Raw genomic sequence first — 18547 nt, 5'->3', positions numbered from 1 at the left:
TTACTGTAGGGTTGTGCTTTGTTTCCTCCAGATTTGGAGGTGGAGGCACCCCATTGCTTTGACCTGTAAGAACCCTCTGATTGGTATCTGGAGCCTTTTGAGCGCCTGGATTTGCCCTGAGTGGCTCTGTTGGACTCAGGAAAGGACCAATTTTTAGTAGGCCAGTGTCTACTGAATCTAGGTGGCTGCACTTGCAAGAAATCTTTTACAGTTTGCATAGATTTAGCTTTGGCTTCCATTTTCTTTAAAACCTCTTCTGCCTTATTACCAGAGTATCATGCTGCAAAAGGGCATCCAACAATTTAGCTTTAACATGATCAGGCAGATTTTGCTCCTTGAGCCAGGCATGCTTTCTAATCACAGATCCAGTAATGGCGGCCACCTAGATTCAGTAGACACTGGCCTACTAAAAATTGGTCCTTTCCTGTGTCCAACAGAGCCACTCAGGGCAAATCCAGGTGCTCAAAAGGCTCCAGATACCAATCAGAGGGTTCTTACAGGTCAAAGCAATGGGGTGCCTCCACCTCCAAATCTGGAGGAAACAAAGCACAACCCTACAGTAAGCAGTCTCAATGACTTTCCTCTACCATCACCAAGCACTTATCTTTTGGCAGCCCAATCAATGCTTTTGATATTTAAGCATATGAAACTGGCAGTTTAAAGCCCCGATTGCCAAGGTTGCAGACGTGTAAACCTTCTTTCCCCATCTATCCAGCGCCCTGGAATCTCTGTCAGAGGGGGTAGGATTTTTGGCTGTAGAGGCCTTTACACCCTTGGGACCCTGAGAAATAGTCTCAGGATCAGCAGCAGGATTTTTCTGAATAGAAATTTGTGGGAGTCAGGAACCCTGTAATATCTGTCTGGTTTACTAGCAGCAGGGGGCAGGGAATCAGGAGCCAAGCTTGATTTCGAAAACACATCAACAATGTCTAATACAGGAGGTATAGCGCCAAAGGCCTATGCTGAGGAAGAAGGAGGAAATCCCTAAGCCTCTTTATTGATTCAGAGAAGTCCTGACTCTCCCAATGAAAATGTTCCCTTAAAGTATGCAAAGTCTCTCCAAAAGAGTAATCCTCAGGAGAAGATGCAGATGGGATGGATTCCTCTGCATCAGAATCCTCACAGGGTGGAATAGAAAATTCCTGATCAGAAGAGGAATCAGAAGAAATGGAAACCTGATCTGAAGATTCATAATCAGTGCCTTGCCTAGGCCTCTTAGCAGGGGGGGGGGGGTTGGGAACCCATGATCAAGGTAACTAAATCCTCAGCCATTTTGATCATCTGTTTTTTAGGCATATGGGCCTGAGCACATGGCTCCTGCGTCAGTTTTTTAGACATAGAAGTTGTTTTTGACCTTGTTTTGGTTGCTGGCGTCGGTTTAATACAAAAATGTTGAAGCGTGAAAACACCCTCAGAAGCCGGTGCCTGCTCAGCGGATCCGGACCCATCCATGGGACAGACATCTGCGGGTTCAATACTCAGTGTCTCGCGGCATACCGGACTCCGAATGGGTCTCGGTAGAGGCCTGCGACTCAAAAGTAGTGGGTATTAGGGGCTGCGAAAGCGCCTCACTGAGTACCAGCGAATCGGCGACTGGCTTAGGAGAAGCTTAGTCGGTTTTGGACCTAGACGGTCTGTCTCTATCTTTTTCTTTGCGTTTTTTATGAACTCCGGTAGTCGGATTGCTAACCGATGACATTTCAGGATAATTAAATCTTGCACCAAAATATTTAGAAGCAAAAATATGCCGACGCTTAATAGTGCGTTGGTTAAATCTAGCACAAAACCGACAGCAAGGCACGTTGTGATCTGGGCCTAGGCAAGGAATACAGTACAAATGAAAATCCTTAAGAGGTATTTGCTTCCCACAAGTAATGCAATTATTAACTTTTACTGACATCGGTAAGGAGCCAACGGGGTACTTAGCTTTAGTTTGAAGACTTCGGTTCTGAAACTGGAATACGAAAATTTCAGGAGTCGGCCGACCGGCATTTGCGAACTGCTTCTGCTTCGGGCACCGCGCGGCAAGAAAGACTGAATAAAATGGTGTCGGCTGCATGTTTTATACCCCTGATGACCTGACGTCATGGAAGAGGAGACAGCAACCGACGCAGGACCCAAGCTTTTATTCAGGCCGACTGAGGGCAACCTGCTAGCAGATTACCCCAAATGTAATGACTGCAACAGTCAAACATGAAGAACATCTGCAGACTTACATTTTGAATACAAGAATGTACAAAATTAGGTAGTGACGGCTTCAAACAGGTTTACAGTACGTAAAGCTAAATGCTTTGTGCTGTACAGTTGCCAGTACAAAAACATTCAAGGGAGTAACACTTGTTAAAAATAGCACAATATTTACAATACAGCCTTTGATGCCAAACAGCAGGAATAATGCAATGCATACTGAGCAAGGTCAATGTGACTACTGAATGAGTACTGTACACAGCATCGATACTGTGACAATGTGCTTCAACTTAACGCGACTACAGAATGAGTACTGTACACAGCATTGATACTGTGACAATGTGCTTAAACTTAACGCGACTACAGAATGAGTACTGTACACAGCATCGATACTGTGACAATGTGTTTCAACTTAACGTGACTACAGAATGAGTACTGTCACAGCATTGATACTGTGACAATGTGCTTCAACTTAACATGACTACGGAATGAGTACTGTACACAGCATCGATACTGTGACAATGTTTCAACTTAACGTGACTACAGAATGAGTACTGTACACAGCATCGATACTGTGACAATGTGCTTCAACTTAATTAACGTGACTACAGAATGAGTACTGTACACAGCATCGATACTGTGACAATGTGCTTCAACTTAATTAACGTTACTACAGAATGAGTACTGTCACAGCATTGATACTGTGACAATGTGCTTCAACTTAACGTGACTACAGAATGAATACTGTACACAGCATCGATACTGTGACAATGTGCTTCAACTTAACATGACTACAAAATGAGTACTGTACACAGCACCAATACTGTGACAATGTACTTCAAATTATTTAACATGACTACAGAATGAGTACTGTACACAGCATCGATACTGTGACAATGTACTTCAAATTATTTAACATGACTACAGAATGAGTACTGTACACAGCATCGATACTGTGACAATGTGCTTCAACTTAATTAACGTGACTACAGAATGAGTACTGTACACAACATCGATACTGTGACAATGTGCTTCAACTTAATTAACGTGACTACAGAATGAGTACTGTCACAGCATTGATACTGTGACAATGTGCTTCAACTTAACGTGACTACAGAATGAATACTGTACACAGCATCGATACTGTGACAATGTGCTTCAACTTAACATGACTACAAAATTAGTACTGTACACAGCACCAATACTGTGACAATGTACTTCAAATTATTTAACATGACTACAGAATGAGTACTGTACACAGCATCGATACTGTGACGTGTTTCAACTTAAATCCTTGGTATGGTTCACCTTTTTCTCTGCAGCAGGAACAGGAGCATTCCTTAAGAAGGGACTTTTTCAGCTTGATTTTGAAAACGCAAAGCTACCTTCTTATCTGATTTCTTCTAGAAGTTGGTTACAGATGACAAGTGCAATATTTGCACATGCCCTTTTGCCCAGAGCCTATTAAGTAGGGAAACAATATCCCTTTTTTCACTCCTCAGTGCACAGCTGTTGTGCTTGATTTGTAACTTGGATTTTAACTGGGAGAAACGGCTAGCTCCCCTCATGAATTTAAAGCTCTGGAAGGACAGTAGTAGAGTCACTGTTTCATCCACTAGTCTGGAATGACAGTAGTAGGTCGCGGTTTCATCCACTAGTAATTGTTTTAACCAATGACAACTTCTATGGTCAGCAAATAACACAAATCAGCACATTCTTAATTGCTGTTTTGTAGTTTTTGTATATGTGTGCTTGACTAGAAAAAAGTTATTAATGGGAGACCATATTAAATTTTTCTGGAATTACTACATTCTGTGCTACAGGTTTGTGGGAAGCTGGTGTAAGAAGTTGGATAATTTTATTTTTATTTATTTATATTGGTTTACCAGAAAGTCAGACAGGACACAGGTCCTTCTTCAGCAGAGGCCCGGGGAGAAAAGCTCCAGTTAAGTATTACAAATATTGCAGAAACTGACAAAGACGAAAATATTTACAAGCATCTGTTTACATAATGCTGGACATTACAACACTGCAGCAATATGCAAACAGGTCAGTTTGAATGCCTTGGCTAAACACAGTGCTATTTGCCCAAACTTCACAGGATTCAAATTCACAGCGCTGGAAAAAATAACAAGAGTTTGTACGGGACATGGACACATTCCTGCAAGTCCGAGAATTAAAATGGCAGATAGAACTGAGAGCTGATGTCTATCCAGGTCTCAAGGAAACACTGAACATTAAATGTGCACTTAAATGGTATAGAGATTGAAATGTGATATGGGTTGAAAGTTTAACAATTGTGCAAGCAGATTTAATGTGTTCCCTCTCGCCATTACTCAACGTAAGCCTGGACATCAAATGTGTGCTTAGAAGGTATAGCGATTGAAATGTGATAGGGTCTGAAGAATTGTGCAAGTGTTTTTAATGTGTTTATGGCTTTACAACTGTGCAAGTGAATATAATGCGTTTCCTCTCTCTCTGACGTTTGCCTCCCACTAGCCTCTGCCATCCCCACCAACAACCCTCCCGGTCCCACTTTTCAAGCAGCCATTCAAGGGGTGGTACCATCCGAACCAGCCCACGGGCAGTACCACCTGCACTGAGCCAGTCTTCTGGGTCTCTAAATTATTCATATTCTCCTACCCATCAAACCCCGGCTCCACACTCCGTGTCGTGGGCAGCCCCCCCCCCCCTCTCAAGTCCACACTACATTCTTCCCACTCCCACCTCAGGTGGCATACCCACACATTTCTCTACACACACACTGATACCAAAGCATAGTAGGACTCTACCTGACTCCTCCACCTTCGTCCGTGCCCTTCTTTACTTACCTTTGGAGGCATGAACTCATAAGTTACGCAAAGTAATTATACATAATTTCTGGGTTGTCCCATCAGGGACGAACCAATTTGGGTGTTAATATTAGAATTATCACAGCATGACTCTCATCCTTCCCGGTTCCACAATTTTTTTTTTTTTTTTTGCACACAGTCCCTTTTTGCACACAGTCCCTTTTTTGCACACGATCCCTTTTAGTATGCACACGGCACCACAAGGCTATTACTGTCTGACTAATTTACCTTCTGTAACTGCGATTGTAATGTTAATGAAAATGCACACAGCACCCTGCTTGTTCACACTTTACTATTGGAAAGGAACTGTTGTTAATTTAAATGGCCTGCTAGAACTCATGTATATAAAGGAAGTGAAAATGGTTGCTCATACTTATGAAACATGTCTTTCTGAAGAAGACTTGATAATAAATAAGACGAAAGCGCTAAAGTTCTACAAGAGTTGTTGGTGTGATTTACTATTTTTTGAATGCTGTTATTGTCACGAAGTTCATTTCTAAGTTAAAATTTCTTCTCTTCATTCATTTTTTGAGTGCAGTTAATTTTATTTATATATATATATATATATATATATATATATATATATATATATATATATACACACACACACACACACGTAGACACACACACACATGTACACACACACACACACCCGTATATATACACACACACACACACACACACACACACACATACATGTACACCCACACATACACGTAAGCACACATACATGTACACACACATACATGTATATACACACACATATATACATGAACACACACGTACGCAGACACGCGCTCGCACACGTATGCAGACACGTGCGTGCACACACATGCATGCATGCGCACATGTGCACACACACGTGCGCACACGCAAACACGTGTACACACACACAAACATGTGTACACATACATGTGCACAAACACATGTACACACGTACACACACACACACACACATATGTACACACATTTACATATTTTATTTTTATTTTATTTGCCGTTTGTTTGCCAGGATAGTCCATTGGGTCATGAAGAGCCCGTTTCCAATGGAGTCCTGGGGAGAAAAACTCCAGAATAATACAGAAAAATCAAAGAAAATACAGAGAGTAAAAATACATAACAGTAATACACAGAATGCAAAATACATACATAACAGTAATACACAGAATGCAAAATAGATACATAATAGTAATATACAGAATGCAAAATACATACATAATAGTAATACACAGGATACAACTGATACCGTGCAAGACAAAAATTGTTAGAAGCAAAAATATAGTTTTATATATATATATATATATATATATATATACACACACACACACACACACACGTTTACACACACACGTTTACACACACACACACACACACACACACACACACACACACACACACACTAGATAGACAGATATGGATGTATGCATATCTAGCACTCATGTAAGGAAGAGTCCTTGGTATACAGAAAACAATAAGGTTCAGAAAACCTTGGAATCAAGTTTGAAAAAAAAACTCAAAGGAGAAGGAAAGACAACATGGAAAATAAAACAGGCAACATAAAATAAAAAAGGATTGGAACACTTCATGCTGATAGTATAAACACTTAAGTGACTAAGAACTTTGAACAGTTAAACAAACTGATTGAGGCGTCCGTGTACTAAGTGTTATACTAGGGAACTGCAACAGCAACAATGATTCACTGTTTAACATGAGCAAAGGCAGTTGTGAAAAGAAGGGACTCCTGCTAAAAGACTTGCTAGGGCATCATATTTTTGAGGGTGAGAAAGTCTAAATGATCAGGATAACTGCAGAGATGCTGTCAACCTTATATCTGCCCTTATGCAAAACGGTCTCAGCTACCAACAAGTAAAAAAGGTCTTTGCTTGTCAACATATTCTATGTTTTATTATACCGTGGGATGTACTACTAAATACACATCACTATATTCAAATGAATAATACTAGTCGCATCAGTAATGACTCCCACAACAACTATCACTGGAATGTCGACTGATATACTCTCAGCGTGCAAGGTTCAATCTAACCAGAATTTAAAATTAGAAAAAAGCTACCCAGGTGATGCGATGAAAGGGACTGCAACACGTCAGGTAAAGCAGAGTGACATCATGTGATTTACAAATGGTACGCAACATTTTATAAGCAGTACAACGCTAGCGTAGAGACCACTACAAATACTGAGAAGCATGAAGACTTAACTCCTGTTAAATTCCTTTATTGTTGACAGTATTGTTATACGAATAACACGTATTAATCTGCAGAAACTCTGCAGAAGAACAACTCAGAAAAAGGTGACTAAATAAGACAAAGTTTCATTTAAAACAAAATTTTATAACAGTAAAGGGACTAGAATAACAATTTCATTTTCTCTCTTTCTGGGCTGACCATTTGATCATGAGTGATACTAACTTGCACCCAGGTACGGACTAATGATTAAATACTATAATTCCTTTCCTGTACAATGCACCTAAATGTGTGATTTAAACTGTTAGTTTTAAGTCTATTTAAAATTAATTTCATCAATGTCTTACCCTTTTCCTAGCTGCCGGATGTTTAGAGTCCAATAAGGGCTGTCGAACTAAAGACCCATTTCTCTTGTTCTTTAGCTGCACAGCACGTATTGCAGCTTTCCAGGTATTGTCCAGATTTTTAAAATAGGTCTGTAAAAAAAAAGGTTCAGTTTTGACTCACATTATAGTAATACCAACATGTCTCACAAGTGAGCAATGGTTCAGGAATATGTCAGTAAACTGCAGTAGAACCAACCATCCAGTCTTACACTGTTGTGAAACCTGACAAATCTTGCAGTGCTCCTGACAACACAAACAGCTGGAAACTTGTCTTGTTTCTGACCTCAACTTGTTCTACTTTTTGGTCTAAGACCTCCTACAAGTTTAGCATAAAAACACCCATCATTTCTACTTTTATGGAAAGCCAGGAAACTTCAACATTTTACTCAAAACTTTGTCACATTCTACTTCGCTTCCACGCTGCCTTCCTTTCCTTTTGTCTGTGTACGTTTGATTGGTTTATTTGTACAGTCAGTCAGTACAAGTCATTGTACCCCAAATCCCAGAATGTGACATGTAGCAGCCTTCGAAGAATATGTAGAAGCGGTTCCACCAAAAGTTCTGGAGCACACCTTCCACCACTACTGACATGATTTACTGTGTGACAAGAGTCTATCTATTCAGTCCCCACTTCCCCACTTGCTATCCTCTTCCAGATATAACATCACAGCAACACATATTAACAATGCAACCTCCCTTGAGGACAGCACATTAAGAAATTACAGCAGGTGTTTTGTAAGGAATGTGGATAAACTTTTGAAGAAAGAAGGCATCACACAAAGTGTTACAAGCAGAAGAGTTAAGTGGGGTAAATTAATATTCCCCCAGAGAAGGTGGTTTAGGATTACCTGATATGAACAAATGCTTTAGAGCTATGCAGCTAAGGATAATGTGTGTGTGTGCATGCATGTATGTGTGTGTGCGCGCGTGCTTGTAGAACGGACAAAGAAAGGGCAGATGATGACATGGGGACACTCAGAAATGAGAATAAGACTTTGGACTCAGGTCATTACGGAGAGTGACCACCACACATAATATTACATTCATAAAGCTGCAGAAAGTGCTTTAAGAACCAAGCCAATGCAGGAATGGATGACTGGAAGTAGGGATACTGAAAATACACAAGAGGAGTTTGGAATTTACTGGAGAAAGTTGATGAAGGAACCAAAACAATGGACATAAAAGTGGGATTAGGCCAAGCAGACATATGGACTATAGGCAAGAGAAAAACAAGGGAGTGTTGATTGAAAGACCACCTTTGAGAAAGTTTTTAGACGGGTCTAGACCAGAAGCTGCTGTAGAAAAGGGGATGATTAGCAGGGCATATAAAATATTGCAGTTTACAAGGGAACAATGGAAGGATACCAATAGGACTCCAAAGTACACAACACAGTCCATAAGGTTTAGCATTTTTGCTTAGACATGTACACCCTGTTAGCAGACTTCAGAGAAATAAGTGAGAATGTTTTTTAGGAGCATAATGAGTTGTCAGATTTAAAAAAAAATCCTACAGCATACTCTTTCAGAGATGTTGGGGGAAAAATAGCGGTTAACTCAGGAAATGATCCTTTTGAACAGGGACACAGGATCTGAACTGCCTATACACATGTTGCCTATATCTTAACTGGAACAAATGTATAGCAGTAGTTCGCCCTTAGCATGCTACTCAGGCATACTAGCTATCATGCAAGGCTTCCTTACTACTCATAATGGGGTCTGCCCTACTCATCAGCAGTACACAAGGCTTCCTTACAACTCATAATGGGGTCTGCCCTACTCATCAGCAGTACACAAGGCTTCCTTACAACTTATAATGGGGTTTGCCCTTCTCATCAGCAGTACACAAGGGTTCCTTACAACTCATAATGGAGTCTGCAGTTCTCATCAGTAATACACAGCGCTTCCTTACTACTCATAATGGAGTTTGACCTTCTCATCAGCAGTACACAAGCCTTCCTTACTACTCATAATGGGGTCTGCCCTTCTCATCAGCAGCACTACACAAGGCTTCCTTTACTGTTCATAATGGAGTCTGCCCTTCTCATCAGCAGTATATCTAGAAAAGGCGGGGACAAGTCATACTCCAAGAAGTAAAGTTATTGCAAGAAGATGCTACAATGCTGATCTTCTCTGGCAGCAATACCTGCTCATCTTAGTACACTTCACAATTCAGGTAGCTTGACGCAATGGCTGCTGCATTAGGGCCTAGGCCCTAATTATTAATTATTAGGGCTCACAGATGGTCTTAAACACTACCCACATAGTCTCTGGCTGGCAATCTACATAACACTTCATCACCAAAACCCTTGGGAGACATGCATTCAGGAAGCATGCCTGACCACAAGAATGCTACACACTAACAAATTCTAACATGACAAATGCAGAAGAAATTACGTATCCAACTGCTTTTAAGCTTTTACTCTGTATGATATTAGTGAAAAACATGTTGCTTCCACAATCTTCCCCGACCGTACGCAAAGTCACTGTACAGCAAAGTGTGAAGCACTCAACTGGTAGTATAAATTCAGTTCACTGACCAGAACCTATGAAGTAAGGAAATAGTAGCTGTAGACATTTATACAAAATAACCAGCCATTTTATGGTGATGGCAAGTGCCCCCACCCCCACCCACTCAAATCTCCATCCGTACAAACATCCTCCAAGATTGCAAAAATCTCAGTGATGATAAAATACATTTTTTTGGAAGAGGCTTTCCCCCTACAAAAATGTTTTTTGGGATTTCTGTATGAGTTGTGGTATCTATATGATTCCCTATGTGTTCATTGAGATAAACTTGTATAACAGGTTGAGGACTCCTTAACTCTCCATACTGTGATACCATTTGTGTAGAAATGTGAAGTATGCTTCAGCACCATCAAACAAGTTCAAAAATCTACCAAAGGTTTTTATTATAACTAGATTAAATACATACCATAAGTCGTGTTCAAATGGAGAGCAAAGAAAGAACCAAAGCTGCCACTATCAGAACAATGCCAAGCGTCTGAGTACATAGGTTATCTTAAGAATCACAGGTAGAGATGACCGAAGCTGCCACTATCAGAACAATGCCAAGCGTCTGAGTACATAGGTTTATCTTAAGGATCACAGCTAGAGATGACCGAAGCTGCCACTATCAGAACAATGCCAAGCGTCTGAGTACATAGGTTATCTTAAGGATCACAGCTAGAGATGACCGAAGCTGCCACTATCAGAACAATGCCAAGCGTCTGAGTACATAGGTTTATCTTAAGGATCACAGCTAGAGATGACCGAAGCTGCCACTATCAGAACAATGCCAAGCGTCTGAGTACATAGGTTATCTTAAGGATCACAGCTAGAGACGACCGAAGCTGCCACTATCAGAATAATGCCAAGCATCTGAGTACATAGGTTATCTTAAGGATCACAGCTAGAGATGACCGAAGCTGCCACTATCAGAACAATGCCAAGCGTCTGAGTACACAGGTTATCTCAAGGATCACAGCTAGAGAGGGCAGAGCCAATTTCAGCTCAGGCCACAATTTCCATAGCACATCAGGGGAAATGCTTTCTTCATAATTTCTGAAGTTCTCTCTACCCATGCCAAACCAAGTATCATCTGTTACAGAAATAGAAACAAATAAGCAATAAAGATTTATAAGTTGACTTACCTGTGGGTTCTGTAACAACACCAAAACACCCGCACTGCAGACAGCCGTCTTGAAGATGAACTCACTACCCAGCTACAGCGCTGATTTAACTCTTTGATGCTTCACTCCTGCAGTGATAGTTGGGTGGGCTGCCTTATGTCAAATCCAGACTGCAGACCATGAAAACCACACCACACCTAGTGTTTTTATTTCATTATAACACAGCATTGAATTTGTAGTACTGAAGTCCAGCCTGCTGGCAATCAAGAATGTGAGATGTCAATCAACTGACAGCTGACATTCATGTGTTTCCTGGCAAGATAGGGTATTACAAATATGCACATAGCCATCTTTAGAAACCATCAACCATGCTTTAACACTTAGGAAGAATTCTAATCAGTAAGAATGTAATGGAAACAGGACAAATAAGGAGGGCTACAGGAATAGCCATCTCCAAGAATGCACTGCTCCTGAGGTTGACGTCTAGCCTACACTCCTTGGTTCACATATGGCCACTTGATCAAGTGCTTGCCTCACAAACATTGACGGACAGACAGACATTTTCAAAATGACCTCTTAATGCAGCCATTCTCTAAGTCACTGTCACAAATTCTGATATGTTTGCAAAACACAGCAAGGAACCAAAGAATTAGAATGTGCTTATTTCATTCAAAGGGAAATCTATCATAATGCAAGCACAAGAAACAAAACTCTTGCGTGTTTGAAAATCAATGGACCACTTTCAGATAAAGCTAAACACTGAGTGTGGACACTGCACTCTCTTCTGCACCTGAAGAAGCAGGAGGAGGAGGAGGAGGATTATGAATGAGACAATATGAGGACACCTCACAAATAACTATTTCCTAAAAAGCACTAATCCACAGAAAAAGAGAGACATGCCATGTAACGACATATCGCTCGGTTATGCACTGTAAAAATACCATGGCCACAAGAAAGAAAACCTTTCCAGATACAAACCCTCTGTTTCAACATGCCAATTGTCAGTGGCTAAATAAACAGAGGGTTAATCACTGAGTTTACATACAAGGACGAGATGTTATTTTTTCAAGAGAAGAACTAGTGTGACGTCCCTCCTGGGGCAGTAAACAAGGAGTCTCAATCCTCACGACTGACACTGTTTAAGGACATTCAGTTGGAACAAAAATAGAGATACGCAGTATTGCCAAATGCAGCTCTCTGCACCAAGCACACTTTCCCTTAAGAGAATATAGGGAAAGCACTCAGTCCAGCGCTGGGTTTCCCTCTCTCCCTCTCCAGGACCCCAGTAAGACTCTCCACTGACACAGCTGTAGAGCTGACTCCTCAGCTAAGTGTTCCAAGTCAGGTCCTCACCACCCACTTTGTGATACCACTACTCTGTGTCCCTGCTCCAAGTAGCTGACACACACACACACACACACACACACACACACACACACACACACACACACACCTGGGAAAGGTTGTCACAAATGTACTCGCTCTGCTACCCTTTGCTCAGACAGCTAACCTAAGGTTCTAACAAGGGTACCCAATTATACTAAGTAAAATTAATGCTAATAAAAATAGTAGTGTTTGACCAATGCAGCAAGACTTTCAGAAGCGGCCACAGTGTCACCAAATAAATATAAGTACTCTCAAAGGCTAAAATATTCTCTAAAAGACCAGCCACAATGAACAGTTTAAATATATTTAACACTAAATAATAAAAGAACATGAAAATACCAAATATTTACAATAAACTCCAGAGTTTCAATTACAGAGAATAGTAAAAACAACACAGACAAATAGATTCTCACAGGTACACAAAAACAATACTTAATCTCACTATATTTTCCTGACAGATCTAAAAAAAATACTGTTCCCTTGTTCATTGACTAGAGCAAGGGAAGATTGTCACAAACAATAAAATCCAAAGGAAAATGTAGTCCAAAGCCAACAAGGAATTTATTTAGGCATAGACAAAAAAAATAAAAAAATAAAAAATAAAACTGAATTGACCTAGGTTTCGTCTTCACAGTAAGACTTCTTCAGAATACCAAAACACATCAAAACCACACTTTATATATGTAGTTAAATAACCACACCCCTAACACAATTCCATTAGTCAATCATTCCTAATTCCTAAGAAATACTCACATAAAGAAATACAAGTATAAAGGTTTATTTTTTATTAATTTTTTTTTTTTATTATTATTTTTATTTTTTTATTTATTTTTTTATTTATTTTTTTTTTATTTTTTTGTCTGTGCCTAAATACATTCCTTGTTGGCTTTGGACTACGTTTTCCTTTGGATTTTATTCGTCTTTTGGTTCCTGGTTGGTCTTATAAGGTTTCACAAACAGACTGCCCAGAGACTTCTGTCTCATCTAGTACTGAAACATCATTTCAGACCTGGATTAAAGAATGACATCACACACATCTGATCATCTAACTTCTGGTTCCCACACTACCCCCTTTACTAGAAACTGAACCAGACTCTAGCACACGTGTTACCTTACACACAGATACAGCTTTGCTAAGATGTGTTATAGCATCTGGAAGCTATAAAACTATTTCAGAATGTCCACCCTTCCAAGGTAGCAATTAGTTCTCTCCTAAGGACAATACGGCAGGATTCCTAGTCCTGGTTTTCAAAGACGCTTTGTCTCTGACTGCAATCAGAAATACTAATTTTCAGAGTTAGCTGGGCTGGGATTAACCTCTTCTCTTCCAGTATCCTCTGTTACAATATATTAATTTCAGCAGTTACAATACAGTCTGACATACAGGTGCATTTCTTTTCTGTCCAGCAGGAGCCACTGTTGGTATATTTTTAACACAAACAGCTGTACAAATCAGTTTGATATACACATGACAAATAATTCTTTACAAAACTCCAGCTAGCTATGTTACACATCCACTGTCCTACTTCATATGGCATAGCTGGCAATATCTCACATCATCAGATCGCTCCCCCCTTTGAAGACTCAAGCTAGTTTCTCAAGTGACCCTGGAGAAACAATTGGCTGGCTTGATGTAGCCATAGATCCCCCTCAGACTCCTCCTGCCACCCACTGCTAATACTCAGTACCAGGGCCTTGCTAACATGGTAACACTTCATCATGTTAATATGGCACAATTTGTGTCCCTGCCTCTGGCCTAGCAGGTTTACCAAATTAACCAAGTTAACATCATTGATGCTCCTTACCACTTCAAAGGGTCCCTCCCAAGCTGCCTGGAGGCTATTGTGTCTGACAGGAATGAGAACCATAACCTGCTGTCCCACAGCATTTCAACGGTTAAAATACAATCTGACATACAGGTGTATTTCTTTTCCATTCAGCAGGAGCCACTGATGGTGCACTTTTAACACAAGTAGCTCTACAAATCAGTTTGATATACAAAGGACATATAATTCTTTACAAAACTCCAGTTAGCTATGCTGGCATATGTTACACATCCACTGCCCTACTTCTCCTGGCATAGATGGCAATACCTCACATCATCACACTAGGTTGGACAGCAATCCCCTTTAACAACTAGTTTATCATCCAAAAAATAAGCCAAACATTTGCTGTTCACCAAATCATGAAGTTTTATTTTAAATTCAAACTTCATCACCACTGATTCTACCCCAGAAAGTATTCTCATCAGAATATGCCCCTCCTCTCAAAGGGAGGTGAGCAGGCTTAAGCTTCATTATTCAGCTACTCTCCCACAACAGCTCTAACTGGGTGCACAAACAGCTAGTTAAACATAGGTCACCTGGGTCATAGTCAGGGCTTTATCCCTCTGTGCCAACTGAGGTGGCCTAAACTAAAGACTTCACTGGTAGACTAGCTGACCCAAATCAAAGGAATGTCTAAAATAAGTAATGCAGTACTACAAGCTGTGACGTCCCTCCTCTGGGACAGTAATCAAGGAACCTCAATCCTCACCATTGACAGTACTGGGGAATATTCACTTAGAACAAAAATGGATAAAATAAGACTACTGACACAGCTATAGAGTTAAGTCCTTAACCCAGTGTTCCAAGCCAAGTCCTCCACCACCCTCTCTGTGAAATCAATGCTCTGTGTCCCTGTTCAAAGTAGCAGACACACACACACCTGAGAAAGGCTGGTACAGATTTAGCTGCTATAGCACCTTCACCCAGACTATAAGGTACATTCAGTGCCACCACCCAGCTAATTTAAGGCTCTTACCATGGTATCCAATGACTCTTAGTAAAATTAACACTTATACAAATAGTAATGTTTGGCCAAACGGCAAGACATTCAGGAGCATGAAACCCATAGTGCCAGCAAATAAATGCAGTTACTCTCAAAGGTTAAACTATTTTCTAAAAGGCCAGTGTTCATAGGTAGGTACTAGGCTATTGGCCCTAGGCCCTATATAAGCCTAGCCAAAAAGGTACCCTGTCTTTCGCCACCCCAAAAAATTATTTTCCCGTGCCCCTATCGAGCAGAGCCACAGAAGTGATCCCGGGGTGAATTTCCTATTTCCCATCCAATCATCAAGATTTTTCTTGAAGAGTGTTAATAAGGAGCTTTGTATAATATAGATAGGTAGTTTGTTCCAGAGTATGGTAAGTCTCTGGGACAGGAATCTATCCCTCCAGCATGTCCCGTCTATTGTGGTGACAAGGTTTAGGTCCCTAGAGCATGTAGCTCGGAGGGATTGGGATTTTTTAAATGGAGCATGTCCAACAGCTCTGGGTTTGACATAGCTTTGTATGTTAGGCAGACATCGCCTCTGGGTAGGCAATATGAAATGGAGTAAAGCTGGAGTTTTTTGAGACTGTCTGCGTAGGGCATCTGTTTGAGGCTAGTAATCCTCTTTGTGAGGTATTTCTGCAGCCCTTCCCAGCTGTTGTAGATGTCTTGTGAGATGCATACCAAAAGGGGCATTGTACTCTATAATGGGTCTAATGAGTGACGAGTAGACGGGAACAATGACCTCTTTTTTCCTGGATGAGAAACCTTTTATGATGAGGTGTGCCACATAGAAGGATTTCCTGACTACTGTGGTGATGTGATTATCAAAGGAGAGACTACTGTCCACTTGTGTCCCAAGGTCTCTTATCATACTTTCAGTGTTAATTAGACTACCGCCTATGTGGTAGTTCATGGGTACAGAGTTTTTACCAAAAGGGATGACAATGCACTTTTTGGCATTAAGCTTGAGGCCATGGCTTTGACACCAGGCATCTGTCTCAGTGAGGCCCTTTTGTAGGATGTCCACATTATTAGGAGTTTCGATTACGGCTCCTAGTTTGCAGTCATCTGAGAACTTCATTAGCCAAAGACCTTCTGTGTTAGCCTGTACTTCAGAGAAGTAGATACCAAACAGGAGAGGACCTAGGACTGAACCCTGTGGTACTCTACTTGTCACTGGTCTGAAGTCGGATTTGGAGTATGCTACTTTCAGTGTGGGTTCTGTCACTGAGCCAGTTGGCAACCCATCTTGCAACAGGGATTTATACCTAGTTTAGTGAGTTAATCTATAATTCCAGAGTGGGGGATGGTGTTGAAAGCCTTGGCGAGATCTAGATAGACTGTGTGAACCACCTTAACCTCGTCTACGGCTTTGGTGACTGCTTTAAAGAAGTCTATCAGGTTTAGGAGACATGATCTGCCTTTTACAAACCCAAACTGGGTGGGGTCCAGAGTTGGAGATTACCAATGTCATTGTTTATAAGTTCCAGGATGATACGTTCCATGGCCTTGCAGACCAGGCTCGTCAGGCTAATGGGGCGGTAGTTACCGGGGTCCATGGTGGCTTTCCCTTTGTGGAGTGGGATAACTGTCGATGTGCACCATTCAGTGAGCACAAAGCCTGAGGTGAGGCTATGATTGAACATGGTACTTACGTGGGGTGCCAGTTCATTCTGTAGTTCGTGTAGAATGCAGCCTCGGATGTTGTCAGGTCCCATGGATGCTGTGTTATTTGGCTTTGGAGAGTGTGCTTTTTACCTGTGGAGCCGTGATTACAGGAAGTTTGCATTCTTCAGGTATAGAGATGGGCCCTTTAGGGGGTGAGAGGGGGGGTAAAGTTAGCACTGAACCTATCTGCCAGGATGTTGGCAATATCAGTTGGTTCTGTATATTTAATGCCATTGTGCTGTAACTCAGAGCAGATCTGAGTGTTGCCATTGAAATTCTTGACATAGCTATAGAATGCTTTATGGTTGTTATTAGAATCAGTGGTGAGTTTGTTTTCGTAACTAGCTTTGGAGGATTTTTTGAGGGATCTCAGCTTCTTACTGAGGCTGACCACGGAGTTCCTCCAATCATGGGATGTTACTCTTTTTTGCAACAGTTTCTTTCTTCTGTTGTAGAGTTTGTTTATGGCAGGGGACCACCAGATTGGCTTCTTTTTTTTGGAGGATAGCATCTTGGTTCTGTTAGGGATAGCATGATCCATGCACTTATGTAAGTGCTTATAAAGTGCATTTGTGTAGAATTCAACAGTCGTACCTCTATTGTCCGTCTGCATGGGTGTCATGAAGTTTGCCACTTCTGTCTTGAGAAGCATGAATTTGGCTTTGGAGAAATTTTTTATGGTGGTTTCCCTAATGGGGGTGGGGTGGGGGGGATGTTGATGTCTAGGGTGATTAGCTTGTGGTCGGATCTGACCAACGAGGACTTGACCTCTAGTGTGGAATACCAGTTGCCCATGTTGGTAATGACCAGGTCTAGGATATTGCTGCCCCTGGTGGGGGTGTGGATAAGTTGATCCAAGGCATTGGAATTTATGAATTCCAGAAAACGTTGAGCAAAAGAGTTGGTGCATGAGTAGTTTTCCCAGTTAACAGTGGGGTAGTTGAAATCGCCCATTATTAGGGTGTTGGGTTGTACCCTAATATTTTCCAGTGTGATGACCCTCCACCTCTAGGCCAGTAATCAAGGAGACTCAATCCTCACCACTGGTGCCAGTGAGGGGACTTTCACTGGGATGATTACAGGTTCACACACAGTATCTCCAGATGCAGCTCTCTGCATCAAGCACAATTTCCCTTAAGAACACACAGGGAACACAGTCAGTCTGGGGCTGGTTCCCCTCTCTTTCTCCAGATCCCCAGTAAGACTCCCTAGTGGCACAGCTATAGAGTTGAGTTGGGTTCCAAGCCAAGTCCTCAAACACCCTCTCTGTCCATCCAGTGCTTCGTGTCCCTGCCCAAGTAGCTGACACACACTGTGAGATTTGATTTACACACACACACACACACACACACACACACACACACACACACACACACACACACACACACACACACACACACACACACGCACACACACACACACAC

At 41.3% G+C, this 18547-nt stretch overlaps 1 protein-coding gene across 1 annotated transcript in view; it reads right to left on the bottom strand.

The window, feature by feature from the left end:
* CENPI (centromere protein I) overlaps positions 1 to 18547 on the bottom strand; it is a 2543587-nt gene that overhangs the window by 1698015 nt on the left and 827025 nt on the right. Inside the window, exon 8 of the mRNA XM_044057225.1 lies at positions 7588 to 7716. Coding sequence (XP_043913160.1) covers positions 7588 to 7716 — 129 coding nt within the window. The remainder of the gene's footprint in view (positions 1 to 7587; positions 7717 to 18547) is intronic.

Source organism: Protopterus annectens, chromosome 15.part0, assembly GCF_019279795.1.
Source record: "Protopterus annectens isolate FY-2018-M chromosome 15.part0, PAN1.0, whole genome shotgun sequence".
Taxonomy (NCBI): Eukaryota; Metazoa; Chordata; order Ceratodontiformes; family Protopteridae; genus Protopterus; species Protopterus annectens.
Note: the sequence above shows the minus strand (reverse complement) of the source record. Positions and strands in the feature narration are given on the sequence as shown.